Source organism: Bubalus bubalis, chromosome 12 (genome assembly GCF_019923935.1).
Source record: "Bubalus bubalis isolate 160015118507 breed Murrah chromosome 12, NDDB_SH_1, whole genome shotgun sequence".
Classification (NCBI taxonomy): domain Eukaryota; kingdom Metazoa; phylum Chordata; class Mammalia; order Artiodactyla; family Bovidae; genus Bubalus; species Bubalus bubalis.
In genome coordinates, this window is record NC_059168.1 from 28,922,252 (window position 1) to 28,935,798 (window position 13,547).

Below are 13,547 nucleotides of genomic sequence, written 5' to 3' on the forward strand. Positions count from 1 at the left end.
CAAGCAGTATAAAATCACTAGCCAACTAGTGAGGTCTATAGATGAGCTAACGTATGTGAGAGAACTCCAGAAAGTGCCAAGTACTGAAGATGTTCAAGGATTTGCCTTGCCACATGAGTAAATCTGCTTCTTGCCTTAACTCCGCTTGGCTGTTAGAGTATCCCAGTCCTGTGCCATGTTCAGCCACTTCAGATGCCTCCGACTCTTTGTGACACCATGGACTGTAATGCACCAGGCTCCTCTGTCCATGGGATTTTTCAGGCAAGAATACTGGAGTGGGTTGCCATGCCCGCCTCCAGGGGATCTTCCTGACCCAGTGATACAACCCACATCTCCTACGTCTCCTGCACTGCAGGAGGATTCCTTATTGCTGAGCCACTGAGGAAGCCCAGGTTATCCCAGGGTCATGTTCAAATACCTTAAAAACAGAGAAAACCAATTCTGGTTACATGGAAGTTAGGAGCACTAAACTCCTAAAATGTGTAAGCCACCATGCTTATTTTTCCTCTTCAGTTGTTTGGGAAACGTTCCTTCTTGGTGTAAGAACTTATCACTGTGGAGCACGGATATGATTTTGTCATTTTAAATTCTGAAATTCTGGAATTTGTTCCAAGTCCTGGGAACTCCACTTCAACCGCTACACTGCAGAAATTAAACCAAAGCGGGCAGTTTGTGCTGTGACCGTGGTAGAATGTCTGTGTTTTCTCTTCAGAGGCTGGTTAAAGTTTGTGGAATCTGTGTCTTTATTTTCTTAGACCTGGACCATTCATGTGCCTGGGGCGGGAGTGCTTGGGTACGTACAGTCTTCACACTCGCCGTGTTAAGGGGACTGCTGCCCTTGCTTACCGACTCTGACTCCTGCCCTGCTTTCCAGATGACTTGGGGAAATTGCTCCTGGCCGAGGCCCTCCTAGAGCAGTGTTTGAAGGGGAACCATGCCACGATAAAAGACTCCATCCCTCTGCTGGAGAAGAATGAGCCGAAGATGAATGAAGCCAGAAACCACCTGAGCAGCATCCTTAACCACGGGAAGCTGCCGGTAAGCGGTTCTGCCCTCTACCCAGCAAGCCTGGGGCTGCCTCTCCTCTCTCCTCCCTCCTGTCTGCTGTCCAGCCTTGCTGGGGTCATTTGGTTGCCGGAGACGCATGTATCTCTTAAGGGTCAACCTTGTGCCATTCAGTACAGTAGCCACTAGCCACAGGGCTCATCCACATTGAGACGTGCTGTGAGTGTAAAACACACACTGAATTTTGAAGACAGTACAAAACGCGGAATATAAAAGATCATTAATTCTTTATGTTGATTACATATTCATATGATAATATTTTGAGTGTGTTACATAAACTATATTATTAAAATTAATTTCACCTCTTTTTATCTTTTTTAATGTGACTAGAAATTTCTACTAGAAAAACCTAAATTACACTTGTGGCCCAAATTGTATATTTCTATTACACAGTGTTTGGTTGACCTAGTTTGTCCCTGATCATTTGGCCTCTTCGAGGGTCTCAGGGAAATAAAACCTAGTAAGCCTACTATCTATTTGGAAACAGGCAAATATGCTGTTGTCTACCAATGGAAGCACTCCATAACATGGCAGTCCAGTTTGAGTCCACGTGCATTTATTGAGCACCTGCTGAATGCAAGGCATTGAGGAGTGATATAGAGGGAGGTACAGTCTCAGCTTTCTTTAAGCCTTTACTGCTCGAGGCATGGTCCACCCACCTGCAGTATGGGTATTATCTGGGAGCTGTTAAGAATGCAAAATCTGGGGACATCTCTGGTGATCCAGTGGCTGACTCTGCACCCCCAATGCAGGGGCCCAAGTTTGATCCCTGGTCGGGGAACTAGATCCCACATGCCACAACTAAGAGTTAGCATGCTGCAATTAAAGATTCTGCATGCTGCAATTAAAGATTCTGCATGCTGCAACGAAGACCCAAAATAATCACATAAGCAAACATAAATATAAGGGAAAAAATACAAAATCCGATTCAGAATCTGCATTTAAGAAAGCTCTCTCGGTGATTCTCATGCACTTTCTTTAAGTTTGAGACTGTTCTCAATTCCAGTGTATACTGAGCTGTAATAGAAGTATTGGTATGTCATTAGAGACCCAAAGAGAAAGTAATTTTTCAAGAGATATTCCAAAGTAGTATATTTCCTGACTTAAATATTTACCTCAGGGAGGCTGCAGGGCTACTGAGAAGATAGTCCTATTAAACGGTTGTCCAAGGTGGACTGTGATGCGTGCCACTGGAGTAGCTTACAGGGGAGGCAAGTCTTAGGAGGACAGTCCCTGGGGTGACCTGGGGCAGTCAGACTCAGGCTGATGGTAGTTCTGAAACTGGACCCATTTGGGGGCTGGATCTTGAAAGGGCTCAGGATATGGACTTACACAGATAGAACAGGGCATTCTAAGCTACAGAAGCAATGTATGATCCAAAAGTTCCTCTTAGAAGGATTTCCTTAAAGTATGTCAATTAGCAGGAGCATCAGGGAATGGCTTTAATTAGGTATAAAGGGACATCGTGGCCAGAGAGTTGGGAGTGAAATACCAGGCCAGGAAGTGGGTGTGTTTTCTGTAAGCAGTGTGGGGAGACTGTCCTGGGAGTTTAAGGTTACTGCCTTCAGACTCCTTGACAGGGATTACTGTAGTCCTGGGAGGTTTTGTGCTGGATTAAAATAGCTGCTTGACCCTGAGCCTGTCCTCTGATCTTCCAGGCCTTCTAGTTTCTCATCTGCCCATCAAAATGGCTGAACTTGACTGGTAGGTCTCAAGTTTTTCCCATCAAGACCCTTTAAATTTTTTTCTTTCCGGTAGACTTTTTAATTATATATTAAAAAAAATTTTTTTTAATAAAAATGACTCGGGCTTATTGGAAAAAAAGGTTCACTAAAATAAAAAACTAGTTTGAAGAGTAATAAGTCCTTGTTTCCACTCCAACCCCCGTGCCCACTCCCATCCCGAGCTGAGCTCTGGTCATCACTTGCTGTGAGTTCCATATGCCTTCTGTATGTTAACAGTCACATGTACACATGTATGGAGCTTTCTCTTCATCTTAGCATTATAGGGTTCTTGTCAAGTTGCTCTTTTGCACCAAAAACTCACTTGATGCTATCTCCGTGCCAATACCTCATTCTTTGTATTTGCCGAATAGTATCCACATGTATTATTGTGAAAACTGCTTTATCTACCATATCAAATTTATTCAGTACAGATTTTACCATGCTTTATTAACCAGAGACAAAGATAGGCACTGCTAACATTGAGAAATTCACTGTTATATGGACCAAGGCTAAAAACTCCATGTTGATCAGGCAAAATAAAATATTAAAAGTAGTTTGTGGGATTCTCTATCTTACCCCAAAGGCAAAGGTGTGACTGGGGTGTGATATTTCTTGGCAGCAGATGAAATCTCAGGTGGCTTCCCATGCATTCTGAGGCGTTCTCCTGGGGTGAGGAGGAGACGTGGGTCCTGGGGCACTTCCTCAGGGTAGTTTGGAACCTTCTGCCCTCAGTCACCTCCGAGATCCTGCACAGCTCCGTGCTTTGGAGGCTGGTGAAAATGAGCCATTTGCCTTGACTTCGGGTGTCCAGTGAGTGCCAGGCTTTGCCCCACCTCACTGGTGCCTCACAGTAACCTTCTACAATGGTATTTACTGTTATTCCCATTTTCCAGATGAGGAAACTGAGACCTAGGAGAGGTGAGTCACTTCGCCAAGGACCACAGCGTAGGTCTTGAACACAGCCTGTCTGACCCTGTTCCCACGTTCCCATGTTCTCTGCCGTTTCTCAGTGTTGTGTCCCGAGTGCTGGAGTAGAAATTAAATAATGACTGAGAAACTGGGACCGGGAGCTGACTGTGGCTCAGATCATGAACTCCTTATTGCCAAATTCAGACTTAAATTGAAGAAAGTAGGGAAAACCACTAGACCATTCAGGTATGACCTAAATCAAATCCCTTATGATTATACAGTGGAAATGAGAAATAGATTTAAGGGTCTAGATCTGGTAGATAGAGTGCCTGATGAACTATGGACTGAGGTTTGTGACATTGTACAGGAGACAGGGATCAAGACCATCCCCATGGAAAAGAAATGCAAAAAAGCAAAATGGCTGTCTGGGGAGGCCTTACAAATAGCTGTGAAAAGAAGAGAAGCGAAAAGCAAAGGAGAAAAAAATATAAGCATATGAATGCGGAGTTCCAAAGAATAGCAAGAAGAGATAAGAAAGCCTTCCTCAGTGATCAATGCAAAGAAATAGAGGAAAACAACAGAATGGGAAAGACTAGAGATCTCTTCAAGAAAATTAGAGATACCAAGGGAAGGTTTCATGCAAAGATGGGCTCGATAAAGGACAGAAATGGTATGGACCTAACAGAAGCAGAAGATACTAAGAAGAGGTGGCAAGAATACACAGAAGAACTGTACAAAAAAGATCTTCACAACCCAGATAATCACGATGGTGTGATCACTGACCTAGAGCCAGACATCCTGGAATGTGAAGTCAAGTGGGCCTTAGAAAGCATCACTACGAACAAAGCTAGTGGAGGCGATGGAATTCCAGTTGAGCTCTTTCAAATCCTGAAAGATGATGCTGTGAAAGTGCTGCACTCAATATGCCAGCAAATTTGGAAAACTCAGCAGTAGCCACAGGACTGGAAAAGGTCTGTTTTCATTCCAATCCCAAAGAAAGGCAATGCCAAAGAATGCTCAAACTACTGCACAATTGCACTCATCTCACACACTAGTAAAGTAATGCTCAAAATTCTCCAAGCCAGGCTTCAGCAATACATGAACCGTGAACTTCCTGATGTTCAAGCTGGTTTTAGAAAAGGCAGAGGAACCAGAGATCAAATTGCCAACATCCGCTGGATCATGGGAAAAGCAAGAGAGTTCCAGAAAAACATCTATTTCTGCTTTATTGACTATGCCAAAGCCTTTGACTGTGTGGATCACAATAAACTGTGGAACATTGTGAAAGAGATGGGAATACCAGACCACCTGACCTGCCTCTTGAGAAATCTGTATGCAGGTCAGGAAGCAAGAGTTAGAACTGGACATGGAACAACAGACTGGTTCTAAATAGGAAAAGGAGTACGTCAAGGTTGTATATTGTTACTGTGCTTATTTAACTTCTATGCAGAGTACATCATGAGAAACGCTGGACTGGAAGAAGCACAAGGTGGAATCAAGATTGCCGGGACAAATATCAATAACCTCAGATATGCAGATGACACCACCCTTATGGCAGAAAGTGAAGAGGAACTCAAAAGCCTCTTGATGAAAGTGAAAGAGGAGAGGGAAAAAGTTGGCTTAAAGCTCAACATTCAAAAAACAAAGATCATGGCATCCGGTCCCATCACTTCATGGGAAATAGATGGGGAAACAGTGGAAACAGTGTCAGACTTTATTTTTTGGGGCTCCAAAATCACTGCAGATGGTGACTGCAGTCATGAAATTCAAAGACGCTTACTCCTTGGAAGGAAAGTTATGACCAACCTAGATAGCATATTGAAAAGCAGAGACATTACTTTGCCAACAAAGGTCCATCTAGTCAAGGCTATGGTTTTTCCAGTGGTCATGTATGGATGTGAGAGTTGGACTGTGAAGAAGGCTGAGTGCCGAAGAATTGATGCTTTTGAACTGTGGTGTTGGAGAAGACTCTTGAGAGTCCCTTGGACTGCAAGGAGATCCAACCAGTCCATTCTGAAGGAGATCAGCACTGGGATTTCTTTGGAAGGAATGATGCTAAAGCCGAAACTCCAGTACTTTGGCCACTTCATGTGAAGAGTTGACTCATTGGAAAAGACCCTGATTCTGGGAGGGATTGGGAGCAGGAGGAGAAGGGGACGACAGAGGATGAGATGGCTGGATGGCATCACTGACTCGATGGACGTGAGTCTGAGTGAACTCCGGGAGTTGGTGATGGACAGGGAGGCCTGGCGTGCTGCGATTCATGGGGTCGCAGAGTCGGACACGACTGAGGGACTGAACTGAACTGAACTGAGAAACTGGGACTAATGTGGGTGGCGATGTTGCAGCTCCTGCTGTTAGAGATCTCATTTGGCATCTGTGAATTATTTCCTCACCTCTTCTTCTTACCTGAGTGTACACATGAGGTCACTCTTCCCTGTTTATTGACAGACAGTGAGGCACAAAAAGGCTCGGTGACAGCCCTGGTCCGTCCAGTCGAGGGACTATCCCCCAGGCCCAGTGGCTTCTTGCAGAGCATCCTTCCATGGGGCTGAGGCTCTGTGGTTCCCACACTGTTGAATTGACAAGCCAGGTTCAAATTCAAAGGCATGGGTTTCAAAGAGCATAGCCATAACTTTTCATTCTGCCAGGAAAGGACATTCACAAAGCCCCCAAGCACAACAGCAGAACCAATCCATTTTCTATTACTGTCAGTCCATAAAAGAACAAACATCTTAACATCAAAACACAAGACAGATATGCTTAAGAATTATGCCCTTCTTAATTCTTAAGAATTAAAGGCAGCTTTTTAACTAGCATAACTTTAACTTTATAAAACATTCACCGCATCGTCCTTAATTTCCCACCAGCTTGGCAGAAGCCCTGTTGTAAACTGTTATTGGTTCACCAGGAACCACTCCAAGCTACACCGTGTCATCTCGCCCTGAAACATGTCCTGAGCTTAGCTGCCCTTTTCCTTCTTTACAGGAGACCAGAATAATAATAATAATTACTCATGGCCTGTGTTTATGTAGCTCCTTTCTAGAGAAAAGTTCAAAGCTCTTTCCTGGACTTCGTCTACTTATGCTCTTGGCTTCCCTGTGACGGGAGGTGATGGGTGGTTGTTATTATCTTGCCCTCAGCGATGGGGAAATCCAGGACAGAGCAGGGAGGAAATGTGCCTCTAGAAGGTGTGTGATCTGTGGCCCTGACCCAGGGCAGAGGTGACCTACTGGGGGAGACTAGCAAATCCCCTCGAAAAATTCAGCCTTTGATCAGGTCTGTAGTCAGCAGGTCAGGCATGCAGGGGGCCCAGTGGGTCTGCTTGGTGGAGACATTGTGGGAGGTCAGCAGAAGGGAGCTCTCTGGTAGCCAGGGAGGCTTCTAGGAAGAGGTGGGCCTGAGCAAGGCCCCGAAGAAGAGTGGAGGATCTGCATAGACTTAGGGGAAGGGAAGACTGTTATAGATGGGGCTTGTATGAGCAGCAGCAAAGGAAGAACGTGTATTGGACCAGTGAGGGAGGGGATTGGGGCTTTGCCGTGTTCCACTTCCCTCTGTTGGCTTCTGAGAGGGCAGTTGGTGGTGAGGAGTAGTGGGTGCTTCCCCTGGGGTTGTGAGTACCCAAGACTCTGATCTCCCTACAGGGAGTCAAGGGCAACACCTTCCTGTTGGTGACAGAGGTCAGGAGTGGGGACTAGGACTGCATCCCCCGGGAGCTTTGTGGACAGAACTGGTGCTCTGTGGTGGGGGTGGTGGGCTGGCTGAGCACAGACATGGAGGCGGAGGGCTACCAACAGTGGCCTCAGAAGGTGGGAGATTTTAGAATAGTCTGGGCCCACGTCCAAGGCCAGGACTCTCAGGCAGGGCTGACCAGACCTGCTCAGGTCCTGAGGGAGTTCCCAAGAGTGCTCATATGGGGCGGAGATCTGAGTGTAAGCAGTACTTGATCAAGTAGGGGAAAGAAAACAGGCTTGCGTGCAGGCCCTGGATTCTGATAAGATAAGGGTGGTGGCCTCACAGGCCTTCACTCTCCTGTCTTTTGGCCACGTTTGTGGCTGTGGCCGTCTCCCTGCAGGGGTCCTGCTGCTGTGGGTGAGGGTTTCAGCTTCAGGCCCCTCACCTGCAGGACTCTTGCCAAGGCCTTTCACCTGGTTAAATGTTAATACATACATGCATCTATCTATCTATCTGTGTAGATGGGGCTTCCCAGGTAGCACTAGTGGTGAAGAAGCCACCTGCCAGCGCCAGAGATGTAAAAGATGCAGGTTCGATCCCTGGGTTGGGAAGACCCCCTGGAGGAGGGCATGGCAATCCACTCCAGTATTCTTGCCTGGAGAATCCCCATGGACAGAGGAGCCTGGAGGGCTACACTAGGGTCACAAAGAGTCGGACACGACTGAAGTGACTTAGCACGCACACACATATATATAGAGGACCCACAATTATATAAGCTTTAGGCCCCTTGGACTGCAAGGAGATCCAACCAGTCTATTCTAAAGGAGATTGGCCCTGGGATTTCTTTGGAAGGAATGATGCTAAAGCTGAAACTCCAGTACTTTGGCCACCTCATGCGAAGAGTTGACTCATTGGAAAAGACCCTGATGCTGGGAGGGATTGGGGGCAGGAGGAGAAGGAGACGACAGAGGATGAGATGGCTGGATGGCATCACCGACTTGATGGACATGAGTTTGAGTGAACTCCGGGAGTTGGCAATGGACAGGGAGGCCTGGCATGCTGCGATTCATGGGGTTGCAGAGAGTCGGACACAACTGAGCGACTGAACTGAACTGAACTAGGCCCCACAAAACTTGACTGGGCCTCTGACTCCCTGCTTGTATTAAGAGCAAGTGCCTGAACTGAGTGCCAGTGCCTGCCTTGGGTGAAGCTTCTGGGCTTCTGGGAGCTTCAGGAGAAAGGAGTCAGGGCCCAGTCTGTAAGCCACTTGCAGTCTAGTTGGTGTAAGACACACACACACACACACACAACACATTTAGGGACTCGTGTGAAGATATCACCAAGAGCCACAGTGTAGGCCAGGGACCACAGGTGTGCCTAGAGGGGAGCTGTCCACGTGTACTTGAGGGGTGGGAAGGCTTCCTGGAAGAGGAGAGGTGTTCTGAGCAGGGTCTTAGGCAAACCGTTATGGCTCAGAGAGGGGAGTGTTCATCCCTGGGTACCTGGTGGGGTGGGCCAGGGGCTTTGCGGCAGGAACCCGTTGATGTGGGCCTTGTCCTTTCAGCCGCAGTATCTGTGTGAGGCTATGCTGATCCTGGGCAAGCTGCACTACGTGGAAGGCTCCTATCGAGATGCCATCAGCATGTACGCGCGGGCCGGCATTGATGACATGTCCATGGAGAACAAGCCCCTGTATCAGATGCGGCTGCTGGCAGAGGCCTTTGTCATTAAAGGTAGGTGTGGGCACCAGCTTGGGCTCCCCTTCACTGTGTCCAGGTCATTACACTCTGACCCCCACGTCCCTGGAGCACTGACCGGCCAGGTGGTTGCCAGGGTAACCAGCCACACCGCTGGCTGACCGCAGGTATGGGCTGGATGTCAGGTTAGAAGGCTGGGATAACCTGCCCTGCTCTGTTGACAGATAGGAACCCAACTGTGTGCCCTTGGGCATATAGCTCTTCATCTTTCTTGGCCTCAGTTCATTTATCTATAAGACAGGGTCGTAATAACCTGCTCTCACAGGGTTACCATGAACAAGAGGAATCAGTTGTGTAACCAGGTTGGGAAAGGTCATAATAACCTGCTCTCACAGGGTTACCATGAACAAGAGGAATCAGTTATGTAACCAGGTTGGGAAAGGCTTAAGAAATGTGCCACCTGTCGTCAGGCTGGCACCAGTATTGATGTTGGCTGCAGGTCAGGTGCTTGATGGCAGAGAAACCTGGAATTGCTCAGATACCTGCTGCTCTCCTGCCGTGAGTGGCCCAGGGGGGTGGTGCTGGGATCCTGTGATGGGCCGGTCAGAGCCACCTCCCAGGGTGAGTAGTGTTCTGGTGGGGAGCTAGGCACATGGGCTTAGTAATGTAGGAATTTCATGATGGGGGTTGTGGATTCTCACGTGGGGAAAGAGTGCCCTTGACCTGAGCTTGTGGGCGTTACATGGTAGTGAAAGCCCTGCCCCAGACTTTGCACTGCAAGCTCCTTCTTCGCTGGATCCTTGAACCTGGGGTCATAGAGCCTGGGCAGTGGCTCTTGGTGGCAGTGAGGGTCGCAGGAACCTGTCTGTCCAGACTGTTGCCAGGATTCTTGGATGGTCAGTCTTTTTATTCCAGCACAAACCAACCCCCAGAGTCTAGAAACACACGTGGCCCTGTGCGGATTTGGTGCCTGGTATTGGCAGAGTATTTGTCACCTTCTTTTCTATTGTAGACGGGGACATTCTGCCATCTTATATACAGGGGAACTGAGGCCCAGAGAGGGAAGGTACCTCGCCCAGAGTTACCCAGAGATCTGTGGTGGAACCAGGATTGGAACCTCCACCTCCTGTGATGTTGGCTTTGGACTATGATTCCCCACTCCCAGTCTTCTGTCTCCTTAGGGTCCCGGAGGACTGACTAGTCTGAGCAGGGCATAGCCTCCTTTGAGAGCTGTTTGTCTACCCCTGAGTCCCTGGGTCCCTTTCACCATTGAGAGACTGTTAATGCCCTCCCGGGAAATTGCTGAGATTTTCACCCAAGACAGACCCAGTACCAGGCTGTGAGAAGCAGGTGCCTATCTCGGATGGTCCAGTGTGGGGTCTTCTCCCATTGCTCTCTTGTCCCCTTCTCTGCACCCCTGGCACAGGCTGGGGGGGTCTTGGGGGGTTGATCTTCATTTGGCATTTGGAAACCACCTCTGCCACCAACTCCCCAAACCTAACACCCTTCCACAGGGCTCCTTTCCGGCACTTTTTCCTGTAGACCTGGCTCGGTACCTACTGCTCCCTGTCTCCTGCTTTCTACTCTTTCCAGCACGCCTCCAGCTTCTTGGGGGAACACAGGCCCGGTGGTCAGAGGTGCTGCAGGGGAGGTAAGGAGCCGGGTGTCCCCGGCGTGGGCTGCTCGATCATCTGGCTGTGCTGGCTCCCAGCCCCCGCTGACTGCACGTGGCCTTGTGCTTGCCTGCCTCCTCTCTGCCTGCCCTCTCTGTCCTGTTGCGGTGCCTGTACCCTGCTGCTTGGCATGCTGAGGTTCACCTGACCTTGTGTGTGCTTGAGATTGCACGTGGCCTCCAGAGTGTGCATGGTGTTGGTTTTCCTGGGTCTAGGGGATCCAGCAGGGTTCCGCAGCAGAGAGTAGGGGGTGGGGACGGCTCATCATTGGTCCTGACTCCATTTATGAGCATGGGACTTGTGTTAGTCTGCCAGGCTGCCAGAGCAAAATGTCATTGACTCATGCTCAGTCATGTCTGACCCTTTTGCGACCCTTTGGACTGTATCCCACCAAGCTCCTCTGTCCATGGGCTTTCCTAGGGAAGAATGACTGGAGTGGTTTGCCTCTTCCTCCTCCTGGGGATCTTCCTGACCCAGGGATCGAGCTATTGTTTCTTGAGTCTCCTGCATTGCAGGCAGATTCTTTACCACTGAGCCACCTGGGAAGCCCCCCAAAATGTCATAGACTGGGTGGCTTAAATAATAGGAATTTGTCACAGTTCTGGAGGCTGTGAGGGCCAAGATCCATGTACCAGCAGCATTGGTGTCTGGTGGGGGCTCCCTCCTTGGGTGGCGGGTGGCTGCCTTCTCGATGTGTCCTCACGTGACCTCTCCTCCCTGTGGGCTCCTGGAGAGATCTCTTCACCTTCTTATAAAACCTCTAATCCCATCATCAAGCCCCCACCCTCATGACCTCATCTAACCCTAGTTACCTCCCAAAGACACCATCTCCAGGTACCATCCCATTTCGGTTAGAGCTCCAATGGATGAACTTGGGGGCCCACAAACATTCAGTCTGTAAGTAGAATGGTGGCAGCAGCATGCCTCAGAGTTCAACAAACAATATATATTTATTAAACCCTCACTCCACGGCAGGCATGCCCTCCTTCAGTCTACACAGTAACCCGCTGAGTAGGTGTTCTCTTCATTCGTATGTTTTAGACCAGGAGTTACAAGCAGAGAGAAGAAGGGACCCTTGTGGATGTCCCTGGAATTGGCAGAATCAGGATTTGAACCCAGGCAGCCAGAGCTCATAGACACTGTGATGGTGCTGCTCAGAGTCCTAGACTGGAAGGAATCACGGAAATGATGTAGGTCAGCTCTCAGGTAACAGATGAGAAAGGCTGGCGGAAGTGAAACAACTGACCTGGACATCAGCTCGCTTGTGTGTGAACCAGAATGCCCTCCCTCCAGGCTGCTCTTTTCAGCCTTTGTCGGCAGATGTTGGGTGGCCTCCTGCGAAAGCCCGACATACCTGCTCCCCAGTACCCTGCCTGACCAAGCCATTACAGCTGAGCTTCTGTACCGTCTTGCATTGGAGTCTGCTCTGTGGTTCTACCTGGTCCCTTCCTGTGGGGCAGGGAGTTGGGTTCTGCAGCCCACCTGGCTGGAGGGAAGGGGGTGAGGCCGTGTGTCGTAGTGGGAGGGGCCTGAGCGCCCTGCCTGGAGGCTCAGTGGGACTGTAAGTGTGGGTTTCTCAAGAGCAGGTTCTGGGTCTCTTCACTCATGAGAGACATAAAAACACACTCAACTCACCTGCTTTCCCCTTCAAAGCAGAGGGACTTGGCACTGTGTCCTCTGGGAGGTCACTCACCAGGACTTGACCTTGCTCTGAAGTTGGGGAGACATGGATGAGAACAGAAGATTCTTTCTGATTCTCAGGGAGAGCTTCAGACATCGTCCCAGGAGCTCGAGAGAGGGGAGCAGTTGAAGCAGTTGTGGGTTTCTCTTGCTTGAAGTGAAGAAACCTTATGTGCACATACATGTATATTGCATGGAGTGGGGGACAGGAAGATATATGACCCTCCAACCCCTCTAAGGGAAAAAAGTTATTGTCTATGTCAAATTTGATCAGAAACAATATGAAAACTACAAACTTTTCACTAAGATAGAAAAATAAAACAGCTTCACTTCCCTGTCTGAATGAACTGTTCCCCAACATCACACCGGGGATCAGACTGACCTGATCCTGCTAGGAGCAGAGGACTGGATTTTAGGGCCTCACATGGGCCCCCGGGACGTGGGCTGGGCTCTGTCAAAGCCTCTGGCTTTAAGGAAGGACTGTCTCTCCCCAGGTCCTCCAGCTCCTCCTGGCTGCCGGGTTGATGGGTCTGCCACACAGAAATAGGCCTATCTTGTGGCCAGCTGCTTCCAGGTCCCCTGCTGGCCCCGGATGGAGCTGAGGGGCCCTGTCCCTGCCTGTCGCAGTCCCCCAGTTGGCCCCTCATCCCCCAGTCTTCCAAGCTCCTCTGGTTATCTGACTTTGTGGTATACCCAGAAACGTGAGGCGTGGGCCCTCCTGCTCTGGACCCTGAGAGTATGATGGGGGCAGGGCGTGGAGGGAGGGGCAGGATTATCACATGCACCACCCAGGAGCTTATTGAACGTGTAGACTCAGGCCCCACACCAGATGTATTAAATCAGAATCTGCATTTTTAACAGCATCCCCAGGTGATGTGTATACACCTTACAGTTTGAGAAACAATGCCCTGGAACTCTCTCTCAATAAACATTTGTTGGCTGGTGGATTGACCTTTAGTTAATCTCTAGAATGAAAGGGAGTTTTTATGCTCACTCTTTGGATGCAGAAACTGAGGCTTGTCCACAATTGTGCAGCCTGTGAGTAGCAGAGCTTGGGCTGGTGGCCAGTGGTTGTCTCCCAAGCTCCCATGGCTGACTAATATTCCATCATATTAATATGTATG

At 49.0% G+C, this 13,547-nt stretch overlaps 1 protein-coding gene across 5 annotated transcripts in view; it reads left to right on the forward strand.

The window, feature by feature from the left end:
• TTC7A (tetratricopeptide repeat domain 7A) overlaps positions 1-13,547 on the forward strand; it is a 121,459-nt gene that overhangs the window by 9,065 nt on the left and 98,847 nt on the right. For all 5 annotated transcript variants that reach the window (XM_045162233.1, XM_025260974.3, XM_044925887.2 and 2 more), the window contains exons 2-3: positions 875-1,038; positions 8,938-9,106. In XM_045162233.1, coding sequence (XP_045018168.1) covers positions 875-1,038; positions 8,938-9,106 — 333 coding nt within the window. The remainder of the gene's footprint in view (positions 1-874; positions 1,039-8,937; positions 9,107-13,547) is intronic.